The sequence below is a fragment of the Podarcis tiliguerta genome (genome assembly GCF_965153285.1).
Source record: "Podarcis tiliguerta genome assembly, chromosome: 10".
Classification (NCBI taxonomy): domain Eukaryota; kingdom Metazoa; phylum Chordata; class Lepidosauria; order Squamata; family Lacertidae; genus Podarcis; species Podarcis tiliguerta.
This window is the reverse complement of record NC_139543.1, coordinates 70,216,707-70,229,694: the sequence shown is the minus strand read 5'-3', so window position 1 is coordinate 70,229,694 and position 12,988 is coordinate 70,216,707. Positions and strand designations below refer to the sequence as shown.

At 51.0% G+C, this 12,988-nt stretch overlaps 1 protein-coding gene across 4 annotated transcripts in view; it reads right to left on the bottom strand.

The window, feature by feature from the left end:
- FLNC (filamin C) overlaps nucleotides 1-12,988 on the bottom strand; it is a 123,833-nt gene that overhangs the window by 63,237 nt on the left and 47,608 nt on the right. For 2 of the 4 annotated variants that reach the window (XM_083401609.1, XM_083401610.1), the window contains exons 9-13: nucleotides 12,462-12,587; nucleotides 7,756-7,893; nucleotides 4,871-4,997; nucleotides 3,789-3,925; nucleotides 394-587 (exon numbers count right to left, since the gene is read on the bottom strand). In XM_083401609.1, coding sequence (XP_083257735.1) covers nucleotides 394-587; nucleotides 3,789-3,925; nucleotides 4,871-4,997; nucleotides 7,756-7,893; nucleotides 12,462-12,587 — 722 coding nt within the window. The remainder of the gene's footprint in view (nucleotides 1-393; nucleotides 588-3,788; nucleotides 3,926-4,870; nucleotides 4,998-7,755; nucleotides 7,894-12,461; nucleotides 12,588-12,988) is intronic. The other 2 variants (XM_083401611.1, XM_083401612.1) reach the window with 1 other exon arrangement.

Sequence of the window (12,988 nt, the reverse complement as noted above, 5' to 3'; positions counted from 1 at the left end):
TCGAACTGCTAGGTTGGCTGGTGCTGGGACCGAGCAACGGGAGCGCACCCCGCCGCGGGGATTCGAACCGCCGACCTTTCGATCGGCAAGCCCTAGGCGCTGAGGCTTTTACCCACAGCACCACCCGCGTCCCTCCTCCTGCAGTAAATGCTTTAGAATACCAGTTGCTGGAAATCGCAGGACGGAGGGCGGGTCTTGTGTTCGAATCCTGTTTGGCTAGTATGAGATCAGGAAGCTAGGACTGGGGTGGGCGGGCATTGGCCTGGCCAAGAAGGCTCCCCTGATTACTCCTTCCATCCACAAGGAATCTCGCAGGGAACCAAAGAACGTGATAGCGATTGGCACGGACGGTGGCCGGGCGAGGCAGGTTACCTCCGACTGGGCAGCGCCTACCTTCTCCGGGAAGTACTCGTTGGTGGCGGGCAGGATGTGGGCGATGAAGGGGCTGTCCTTGATGTCCTCATCATCGCAGATCACATGCACTGCGTACTCGCCCGGCTCGGTCGGCCAGTAGCGGACATCGCAAGAACCGTCGCCCTTGTCGTCGCATTCGATCTTGGCCTGAGAGGGACCCTCAATGGAGAAGCCTGCAAGGGAAGGAGAGAGAGGGGGCAGGTTAGGCTGAGAGCAGATCACCAAGCCACGGTTTCCTGGACTGCCCGCAACTCACATCACTGTAGCACACCGAAAAGAAAGATTGAAACAAACATCCCGGATTTTGGTTTGATGAGGCCCTCAGCTACTGAAGGTAATGGGGCCCTTTATATGTCCAGCTGTCTTTTGCCAACAAGAAATGGTCTCTGTTTTTAGGGTTGAATAGGGACACAGGTGGCGCTGTGGGTTAAACGACTGAGCCTCTTGGGCTTGCCGATTGGAAGGTCGGTGGTTCGAATCCCCGCGACGGGGTGAGCTCCCGTTGCTCGGTCCCTGCTCCTGCCCACCTAGCAGTTCGAAAGCAACTCAAAGTGCAAGTAGATAAATAGGTTCCAGCGGGAAGGTAAATGGCGTTTCCGTGTGCTGCTCTGGTTCGCCAGAAGCAGCTCAGTCATGCTGGCCACATGACCAGGGAGCTATACGCCGGCTTCCTCGGCCAATAAAGCGAGATGAGCGCCGCAACCCCAGAGTCGGCCACGACTGGACCTAATGGTCAGGGGTCCCTTTACCTTTACCTATATGCTATATGGTAATTGAAGGACCTCATAGGTATCTCAAGCCATTTGCACATGTTGCACATGCAACCAGTCCATGCAGAATGTAGGCACCCTATATATAGAAAGGAGCAAACCAGGGATATTTTAGGGAGCAGGCGAGCAGGCGGGGCCCATGACTTACATCACAGGAGCCTGCACAACACAAAACACGGTTGCTGTATGTAGGTTTTATTTTGTTTGTTATCTTGAATTTTGGAAATGTACATTCAGTTTTTTCCCCTTTAATTTTTTGGGGGCCCCCAAGAGAGTGGGGCCCTAATCTATAGCTTGTTTAGCTTATACAGTGGTACCTCTGGTTAAGAACTTCATTCGTTCTGGAGGTCCGTTCTTAACCTGAAACTGTTCTTAACCTGAGGTACCACTTTAGCTAATGGGGCTTCTGTTCTTATCCTGAAGCAAAGTTCTTAACCAGAGGTAATATTTCTGGGTTGGCGGAGTCTGTAACCTGAAGCAGATGTAACCCGAGGTACCACTGTACATAAATCCAGCACTGCCCACAGCCACAGAGCAGACTCAATTCTCATTGGCTGTTCAGGATTTGGGTTTCTTGCTTGTTTGGGCTTAAGTTGTGGCCCCTGGTATTTAATTGTTATCGTTCAACGGCACTTCTGGCATTCCGTAAATATGCCGATACCTGTTACGATATTTCCGTTCCACCTTAAAAGGGAGCAGGATGTTTGTGTCACAGCCTGCACATTTCCTGTTCTCACAGGATGTTTCTGTTGTGTCTTTGCTTTCGTTTCTCTCTCTCTGCCGGAACTCTCAAGCAGGCAGTCATGTTTTTCTTTGTTCTGATAAACGCTGAATAAACTTCTAAATAATGCTCTCCTGACTGCATCTTTCGCTGTGCATTATCTGCTGATAAGAGCGTGCATCGGCTCTGGAATGTGGGAAGCTATTTCTAGAGCTCGTGTCGCTAATTGCTGATACTGCGTGTCTACGGGAGATCGATGGACGTCCGGAGACGACGTGGAGGTCGAGATGGACTTTGTCTCCCTGGCAGTATCCCAACAACACCTCCCCTTTTAAGAACGTAAGAAGAGCCCGGTGGATCAGGCCAGTGGTCCATCCATTCCAGCATCCTGGTCTCAGAGTGGCCAGCCAAATGCCCATTATGGGAAGCCTGGATGCAGGATGTGGGCACCAGAGCAAATCTCCTGTGGCCTCCAGGACCTGGCATTCAGGAGCATTGTGCAGAGCATAGTCATCCTAGCTAGCAGCCATAGATAGCTCTCTCCTCCATAAATGCATCTACAGTGGTGCCCCGCAAGACGAATGCCTCGGAAGACGGAAAACCCGCTAGACGAAAGGGTTTTTCTGAGGTGCTTCGCAAGACGGATTTTCCTAAGGGCTTGCTTCGCTAGACGAAACAGCCCTGCCTCTCGTGTCATGGCGACGGTCACTGCACGCACGCACGCTCGCTTCCCCGCTCCTCCGGCTCCCTCCCACCTTCCGGCCGACCTTCCGGCTGCTTCACGCCGCTGCCCACCGCCCTCGCGCGCTCCTCTGAGAGCCGCTGCCGCCAGCAGCCAGCGTTGCAGCCGGAGTCGCGCTCCTGAGCCCCGCTGCCCTCCAGCAGCCGCATCGCGCGGTGGCCACAAGGCGCGGGTGAGTCCAAGGACCGGCTGCGGCAGCTGCCCTGCTTCTCCCTACCCCTCCCCGCCGTGGTGCTTTGCAAGACGGAAAAACTCGCTCTACGAAAAAACTCGCGGAACGAATTAATTTCGTCTTGCGAGGCACCACTGTAATCCCCTTTTAAAGCCAGTCAAGTCGGTGGCCCTCTCTGCCCCCTTGTGGAAGGGAGTTCCATAGATTAACCTTACTCTTTGGCTTCCTTTTATGCGTCCTGAATAAAAAAAGTTCTTTTGCAATCATTGTTTCCCCAATTTCCGACTGCATGCACCGCTTGCTGCTAGCAGGAGCAATTTGTGATGAAGCATCATCTAAACCCCAATGAATCAGGTGTTGCAGATAATAATAATAAATTTTTATTTATACCCCGCCCTTCCTGGTTCAGGAAACCGGGCTCAGGGCAGCTAACGACAAATTTATAACACTTAGTTGATGCTACAGAAAAATAGCATAAAATACGGTATAAAGCGTAAATAACAATAAAATCAAAAATCAATTTAGGGGGGAAATCCATCCAATAAACATTCGATGATCACCAGAGCTTGCTGGCTAAATTAGTCCCACTTGGGCCAGCGAGGAAACCAGGGGAAAAGCAAAAAAAGGGGGAGGGGGAAGGAAGGAAGGGGAATAAAAGATCAGGCTAAGTTCAAGTTGAAAGCCAGGTGGAATAGCTCTGTCTTACAGGCCCTGCAGAAGGAGGTTAAATCCTGCAGGGCCCTGGTCTCCTGGGACAGAGCATTCCACCAGGTCGGAGCCATCACTGAGAAGGCCCTGGCCCTGGTGGAGGATAACGTCAATGTTTCATCCCAAATTAAGCAACCCCAAAAGCCTGAGCGCTCCTGAAAATGACTAGATTTTGCTTCACTGGTGTTTCACAGTGGTGGCTCCAAAACTGAAAAATGCCCCCCCCCCCGCCCAAGCCACCTTGCCCCTACTATGACTTACCAAGGGTGCCCACTTCTGTGCCAATTGCCTCGACAACGAAATCTGCCGACTTGCCCACCACGCCAGTCTCCAAGCCAGGCCCCCAGGCCCTGACCTTCTGCACTCCAGCCTCTGGTCCCACCAGCACTTCAAAGGGACTGGAGGGGACGGGAAAGAAAAACAGTTAAGTCCATGCCACACCAAGATTATGAGCCGGTCTTGCCAGCTGCAACCAGCCACACTAGAATCCACTAGCGCCCTAAAGGAAACTCAGATTGAGTTTTGTTCCATAAAAACACGTGCAGAAGATTTTTTCTCATTTTGCAGAATTCCTAGAACACCCATGGAATTGTAGAGTTGAGCATTATCCAGTCCTCCTGGCTGCGGAGATTTCACTAGACATTTCCCTTCCCAAGGAAATGTTGTTCTTGTTTTTCTGAGATCAAAAGATCTCAGAAATTTGTTTCGAAATGGGAGGTTTTCAAAGAATATTTGAAATATAAATATAGTAGTTTAAACTCGGTTGCAGTATTCAAGGAACTTCAGTAATAGTTGAAAAGCAGATATAAGAAATTAGATATATTAAGAAAAAGTTTAATAGTGATAAAAGTGTACTGGCAGTAAGTTATATGAAATCGAAATATGGAATAGACGGGAGGTTCGGTCTTTAGTGTTACAACTAATATATGTCTCACTGTCTGTTAAGAAAATTCAGTATCTATTGTTATTCCTGTGTGTAATTTTGTATGTGTGTTTTCTCTTTTTTTCTTTTCTTGCTGTATAATAATAATAATAATAATAATAATATCATCTCAGGGTGATTCACAAGATAAAAATACAAAGTAAAGCACAAATAAATAGCTACAACAGAAGCAAAAAAACCACAACCCATTAAAACACATTAAACACATTAAAAAGGCAGTCGAGTACTAATCAGGCTGCGGAATATTAACCAGCCAAATATTTTCACATCGATGAGGGCTAGAAGCTTGCTTTGAGAAAGAAAGGCAGCCGGGATTCTCAAGAGTGTAAATTTCGCTCGCCTCGGGCACCGTTTCTGCACGCACAGGATCGTGCCCTGCCCAAGATGGCATTCTTCTTACCTTCTTGGGATGGCATAGCCGCCCCATGTGATGGACACCACGTATTTCCCAGGGACAGTCGGGTAGTAGTCACATTCGTACACCCCGTCGCCAACGTCCCGAACCTTCACCGGCTCCTCAGTGCCTTCTGCGGAAAAGGGGCGGGAGCAAAGGTGTGAATGGCAGGGACACGGGAACCTGGGCATGTACAAAGTGCCCAGCTAATCGAGCAATTGGTTGGCCAATTTCTTCACTGGATTCAATTTTGTTCTTCCATCTCTTTCCACGAACCTTTATTTATTTAATAAGATTTATACGCTGCTTGATTGGGGGGGACGGGGACCTCAAAGCAGTTTGCAGAAAGTTAAATTGATAAAATCAAGAATGACTGACAATACTTTAAAACGTGGAAGAAGTTAAAATACTAAAACAGGTTAAGAATCGCAGCGGCATTTCTAAGAATCCGGGAAGGCTGGCCTAAAATGTTTTTAGGTAAAGGTAAAGGTACCCCTGCCCATATGGGCCAGTCGTGTCCAACTCTAGGGTTGTGCACCCATCTCACTTAAGAGGCCAGGGGCCAGCGCTGTCCGGAGACACTTCCGGGTCATGTGGCCAGCGTGACGAAGCTGCTCTGGCGAACCGGCACCAGAGCAGTACACGGAACGCCGTTTACCTTCCCGCTATAAAGCGGTCCCTATTTATCTACTTGCACCCGGGGGTCCTTTCGAATTGCTAGGTTGGCAGGAGCTGGGACCGAAAGACAGGAGCTCACCCCGCCGTGGGGATTCGAACCGCTGACCTTTCGATCAGCAAGTCCTAGGCACTGAGGCTTTTACCCACAGCTCCAATTTTAGCAGGAGCCAAAAAGAGCGCTTGATATCAAGTGGCAGGGAGTTCCATAGTTCAGGCACTGCCACGCTAAGTAATCACGTTCTTACAAATGAGGAGCAGACACGGTACCCGTAGTGTTGCCCACTCTTCCAGTCGAAAAGGGCACATGTGGGGCAAGGCAATTGGGTAGGTCAAGCGGTTATCTAGAGCTTTGTATACTAATAGCAATGACACCTTGAATTTGTCCTGGCAGCAAATCGACAACCATTGCGGATCCCTGAGCGCAGGCGTCACATGCTGACGAGGCCTCGCTCCTGTCAGCAGTTGGGCCGAAGCATCCTGCACCCACAGCAGTCACTGGCAGTCTGGCTACCAGGTACCCTCTGGCGCTTAAAAGCCTATGGGGAACATGAGAGTCCGCTGCCCTACGCTCCCTCTACATCTGCCACCCGAGGTGGCTATTGCACCCTGCCTAAGGGCAGAGCTGGCCTCTGTTATTTAATTCCCAATAAGTTAGCGGAAGGGTTAAACCACAGAGCCTAGGACTTGCTGATCAGAAGGTCGGCGGTTGGAATCCCCGTGATGGGGTGAGCTCCCATTGCTCGGTCCCTGCTCCTGCCCACCTAGCAGTTCGAAAGCACATCAAAGTGCAAGTAGATAAATAGGTACCGCTCTGGTGGGAAGGTAAACGACGTTTCCATGCGCTGCTCTGGTTCGCCAGAAGCGGCTTAGTCATGCTGTCCACATGTACACTGGCTCCCTCGGCCAATAAAGCAAGATGAGCACCGCAACACCAGAGTCGGCAACGACTGGACCTAATGGTCAGGGATCCCTTTACCTTTTTAAGTTAGCGGAAAGGGGATGTGGGTGGCACTGTGGATTAAACCACAGAGCCTAGGGCTTGCCGATCAAAAGGTCAGCAGTTCAAATCCCTGCGACGGGGTGACGTCCCGTTGTTCAGTCCCTGCTCCTGCCAACCTAGCAGTTCGAAAGCACACCAGTGCAAGTAGATAAATAGGTACCACTCTGGCGGGAAGGTAAACAACGTTTCCGTGTGCTGCTCTGTTTCACCAGAAGCGGCTTAGTCATGCTGGTCACATGACCCGGAAAAACTGTCTGCCAAAGGGGACAAACGCCGGCTCCCTCGGCCTGTAAAGCGAGATGAGCACTGCAACCTCAGAGTTGATCGCGATTGGACCTGATTGTCAGGGGTCCCTTTACCTTTACCTCTAAGTTAGCAAAAATGTATAAGACAGGTACAAATATCTGCTGGAAATGTAAAGAAGAACCCGCGTGCGCAGCTGCGGGTCGCGAACATGCATCCCGCATGGATCACGTTCGGAACCCAGCGTCCACTGTACATGTTAATTTGTTGTTGTTTAGTCGTTCAGTCGTGTCCGACTCTTCGTGACCCCCTGGACCAGAGTACGCCAGGCACTCCTGTCTTCCACTGCCTCCCGCAGTTTGGTCAGATTCATGTTTGTAGCTTCGAGAACACTGTCTAACCAATACATGTTAATATGTAAAGTCAAATAAATTACAGTGGTACCCCGCAAGACGAATGCCTCGGAAGACGAAAAACCCGCTAGACGAAAGGGTTTTTCATTTTCTGAGGTGCTTCGCAAGACGGATTTTCCAAAGGGCTTCCTTCGCTAGACGAAACAGCCCTGCCTCTCCTGTCATGGCGACGGTCGCTTCCCCGCTCCTCCGGCTCCCTCCCACCTTCTGGCTGACGGCCGACCTTCCGGCTGCCTCGCGCCGCTGCCCACCGCCCTCGCACGCTCCCCTCAGGAGCTGTTGCCGCCAGCAGCCAGCGTTGCAGCCGGAGCCGCGCTCCTGAGCCCCGCCGCCCTCCAGCAGCCGCGTCGCGCGGTGTCCACAAGGCGTGGGTGAGTCCAAGGACCGGCTGCGGCAGCTGCCCTGCTTCTCCCCACCGTGGTGCTTCGCAAGACGAAAAAACTCGCTCTACGAAAAAACTCGCGGAACGAATTAATTTCGTCTTGCGAGGCACCACTGTAATTTGAAAAGAAAGGGTAGCGTCGGCCTCGATTGGGTTCGAATTTCCCAGCACTTACTTGGTCCCTTGACCACGACTTTCAGCTCCCCGGTGCCAGCGCCTTTAGTGTACACCTTGAAATCAGCCACTTCCTTCACTCTCACCCCCTTGGGCTGGAGACCGCGACCCATGGCCCGGCAGGCGTTGGGGCTGCACGCTGTGGAGGAGGACAGAAAAGGCGCAGGTTAGCAGGATCAGGCCACGCGGTTGGCTCTCCACGCACCTGGCTTCGTCAGATCCACAGCCACGCTCTCCGGAGAGGGCTGGGATCCGGCAGGCAGGGCCCGCAAAGAGCGCCACACACCTGCCACACGCAAAATGTTGCCAAGGTCCCCGGGGCCAGCCAAGCACCGCAACACCGCCCAGGTGCTATGGGTAAGGGGCCACCCAAACAGACATTTGCACACCCGGGGCCGGGTCAGCTCGAAAGAGACCCTCCATGCAGCGACTCGTGAGCAAGACAAGCAGAAGGGTCGGCAGCGGAGAAGATCCAGCCTGATTGAAGCACCAGCTAGTCCCTCCGAAAAAGGGAACCCCTTTCCAGAATGCGACAGCTAGACTGGTGACTGGGAGCGGCCGCCGAGACCATATAACACCTACATTGACTCCCAGTACGTTTCCAAGCGCAATTCAGAGTGTTGGTGCTGACCTTGAAAGCCCTAAACAGCCTCAGTCCAGTATATCTGAAGGAGTGTCTCCACCCCCATCGTTCTGCCTGGACGCTGAGGTCCAGTGCCGAGGGCCTTCTGGCGGTTCCCTCACTGCGAGAGGCCAAGTTATAGGGAACCAGGCAGAGGGCCTTCTCGGTGGTGGCGCCCGCTCTGTGGAACACCCTCCCACGAGATGTCAGAGAGATAAACAACTACCTGACATTTAGAAAACATCTGAAGGCAGCCCTGTTCAGGGAAGTTTTTAATGTGTGACATCTTGATGTATTTTTAATTTTTGTTGGAAGCCGCCCAGAGTGGCTGGGGAAACCCAGCCAGATGGGCGGGGTACAGATAATAAATTATTATTATTATTATTATTATTATTATTATTATTATTATTATGGCTCTAGCTGGAGTTTCTCAGGCATTGGGCATGGGTTTCCCTTTCTATCTTTTGTTTAAAACTGCGTAAGTCACAAGGGGTGCCCACAGCTCTGTGGGGTCATCACTGACCCACTTTTGCAAGCAAAACTAAAAAACACAAAACAAGCCATTTCGGTTCAGAAAGGGGCAGCCCAAATGATCAATGGGATGCAGGAAATAGAGAAAGGTTGCAGCATACAGGACATTTTAGCTTGTTCTTGGGAAGGGTTTGTACCAACAGCAGACCAGTGAGGAGTTTGTCCGCAAATGGCAGAAAACCATGGCTAGAAAAGCCACCTCTATTGGTCTGTCACCCCTCCCCCCAACTGTATTACCTGGGTTATGAAGGCGCCCTAAAGACGTTAAAGCAAAGATTATGGGATAATGCACACAGTGACTTGCGATCTCGATCACACGCAGCCTGTAGTCCGCTGGCAGTAGGAGTACAATATGCGCATGTCTTTAAGTCAACACCTTACATTAAAAACCTGACGGTACCAAATTATCGAAGGCTTTTCACCAAAGCCAGACTAAATGTATTTCCTTCTGCAGTGTTGGATGGCAGGTTGAGAGGAGTTCCCTACCAGGACAGACTTTGCTCGTGTGCTCAAGACATCGATTCCATAAAACATATTTTGTTGCACTGTGCGAAATATGAGCAGGCCAGGGCTGAACTGATACTACCCTTGCTGGTGCCTTTCCCGGGAAAATCAGAGGCTCACTATGTCAGGTTCCTATTGGAAGACCGGACAAATGCTAGAACATTAGCAGTGGTGAAGTTTTTATCGGTGGTTGCAAGAACAAATGATCCCTATATTCTGAACAAAATGCTTGTTTAACCCGGAGGTAGGCTGTCTGAATTGTGTATTGCTTTGTAACGATTTGTTGGGTCTCTGGACCGTAATAAAGATTGATTGATTAGCTTAGAAACAAGGCGAGCAATTGGGGGCACCACAGTGGTGCATAAAAATAAACATGGAGATCGTGGGAGCGAGAAAAGGTTTCCTTCCTCTCCCATAACGTCAGAACTCACAGACATCCAGTGAAGCTAAATGCTAGGAGGTTAAGGTTAAACTGCGGAACTCCTTGCCACAGCGATGGCCACCGGCTTGGGAGGGCTTTAAAAGAGGACTATACAAATTCATGGGGGAAAAGGCTATCGGTGGCTCCTAGAGATGCTGGCTATGCTTCTGAATTCCTAGTGAATGAAAATCGCAGAAGGGGAGAGGGGTCTTGAGTTCAGATCCTGCTCACAGGTTTCGCATTGGGGCCTCTGGTTGACCACTGTGAGAACAGCATCTTGGACTAGGTGGGCCAGCGGCCTGACCCAGCAGTCTCTTTTAATGTCCTCATTATTCCCCAGAAACCCACTTTGCAGGGAATCACGAGCGCTGAAACCACCTTCTCTTGTGCCTAATTTTGTAATCTTCCATCTTTTCCGATCCAGGACTCACCTGGAACCCAAGCATGCACCCGGGCACCCATTTCTTAACTTTTTAATCGCATGCCCTTACTCTGACCGTGCTGCAACGACTCCAGAATCGGGGCCACAACCCGGTAATGGCCAGTTGGAAGATCAATGGCCTAGAGCCCTGGACCAAATTCAGGGTCCTTCTCCCCAGTTGTATCAGGCGAGCACATTTAAAAGATATTTACGGGTACAAAAGAGGGGAAAGAAGGACATTGAGGGTGGAGGGGAAGATGGAAGGGAATGAATTAGCAATGATGGTTTAGTGCAGGAACAGCCAACCTGGTCTCCTCATGCCCTGCGGTGCTGCGGGACTCCCAACCACCTACAAATTGTTGGCCATGCTGGCAGCGGCTGATGGAAGTCAGAGGGTGGATGTGGGTATGATCAGGGTGACAGTGTTTACATTCCCCCTTTTTACATGCAGAGCAGATAGCTGGTTGCAGGCTCGTGTGAGCCTCTCACTATTATACACTATTCCATCTGTCTCAGATTGAATTGTACGTTCCTGGTAAGGAGCATCTCCACCCACATCGTTCTGCCCGGACACTGAGCTCCAGCACCGAGGGCCTTCTGGTGGTTCCCTCACTGCGAGAAGCAAAGCTACAGGGAACCAGGCAGACGGCCTTCTCGGTGGTGGCACCCGCCCTGTGGAACACCCTCCCAATAGATGTCAAAGAGAAGAACAACTACCAGACTTTTAGAAGACATCTGAAGGCAGCCCTCTTTAGGGAAGCTTTTAATGTTTAACAGACCACTGTATTTTAATATTTTGTTGGAAGCCGCCCAGACTGGCTGGGGAAACCCAGCCAGATGGGCGGGGTATAAATAATAAATTCTATTCTGTACTGTTCTGTTCCCTTGAATCCCTCTTAAAAGAATAAAGACGCCACAATCTTATTCAAAGATGATAAAAGAGGTTTACTCACATCAGTTCACAGTTGGATCCCTGAAGGCAGACTTAGCTGCAAATATGTACATGTGGATCTACCCCATATGGGGGAATAATCCCAGTGCTTCTGCTAGCTGAGAGCTAGCAGAGCAGTCCTAGCTAAAAGCTGGTCAAACAAAGAAGGAAGTCAAAAAGAGGGAGGTGTGCTGCGTGACTCGTCCTTTTGTTACCTGGGCAGGTGAGGTCACACCCACCTTCTGTCACATGCAAAAGGAAGGATGCTCCAGCCAGGAGGAACAGGAAGTTTGAACTGGCTGGACCAAACATTCCTTCGCATGTCTTCTCTAGCATTTTAAGGAATGCTGTACTTGACTGTCTCTCCTGGATCACATCCCACGGTGGATGGGTGCCCCTTATATTGGCAGAGGAGGCGAAAGCCACAGAGGCGCTTAGGGGAAAGTCTGCGGCTCGTAGGCATCACAGCAGCTCAAAGTGAAACATGCCGGTCCTTTGGTGCAGCCACATCTCTCAAATGCACGACCTCAAGTCCATGCCACAAGCGACAGGCACGTGGGAAAGGGGCAGCTATGGGGCAGGGCTTGGTTGGGGGCAGCACGATGCCATGCAGAACCCAAAACTCCCGAGGAAGGCACTGGGGTCAGCCTGACAGAGTTGCTGGGCTGGGACCCCCAAGCTGAGAAGGGGGGGACCCCTTGCTTGAGGGTTATGGGGAAGCTTTCTCATATCTATGATTCTATGATTCTATGATCCTTCCAGATCTAACAGATCTGTATTTTTTTAACAAAATCCAATCCCTTAACCAACATAGGCAAGATGCTTCATAATATAATTTCAAATCTCGCAGGGAAAAACCTCTTTCTTTAGTTCTTGGTTTTTCCCCTTGCCAGATGAACTTTGTTATTACTTTTTGCTATTCTTTGAAGTAACCCAACCCACTTATTGTTTGAAATAAAAATAACATTTTGGGTAGCACATTCATCTTTATATGGGGAGGCTTTCTCGCCTGGTATAGCCGGCAGCCAAAGCAGCTGAGGTCTTGCAAGGGCTTGTCTTTCACTGCCTTGCAAACCGCCTAGCAGTCTCTGCGGACGCAGGGCTGAAAACGTATGAATCTTCTCCCCCTACCCCACAAACCAAGCAACCCAACAAACGAAACAGGAGTCTGGGTGGTCGGGACACGGTGGCTCTGCCCGTTGCATGCCATTGCTGGGCCATCTCATGCCAGGTAGCGTGGGCGCAAGCGAGGCTTCGCCAGGCCTGCTCTTACTAACTTGGTTTGCGCGGCTTGGGCATGGTGGGGGGTGGGATTTTCTTGGCCTTGTCGGCGGGCGGGGTGCGGACGGACTGAGGGATGATCTGGAGGGGGGAGACACCGGGCGGAGGCGGGGGGAACGGCGCTGGAGGGTCCGAGGAGAAAGGAGAGGACGAGTTAGTGATGTTTGATGGGGTGAGGAAGCAGGGAGAGCCCCAGGCCCAGCTAGAAGCCCCCCCCCAAAAGCAGACAGACCGCCTCAGTTTGCCCATCTGTGTAATGGGAATGCTGATCTCCAAGTCATTTACCTAAGGTAAGCATAGAGGAGCCAACTATGGATTCAGACCACTGGCAAGATGCAGTTCCCCACCCCGGGGGAAGCCTTGCACAGAACAGTCAGACATCTGCCTCTGAGCTTGCACAGAGTGTCTTCGCTTCCCAGGAAGGAACCACAACCTATCCCCAAATAGCCCGGATTAAGAGGGGACGAGTTTTCAAGCCTGCTAACTCACGGGGAGACCTTGGGAAAGTCACTGTCCTTCGGAC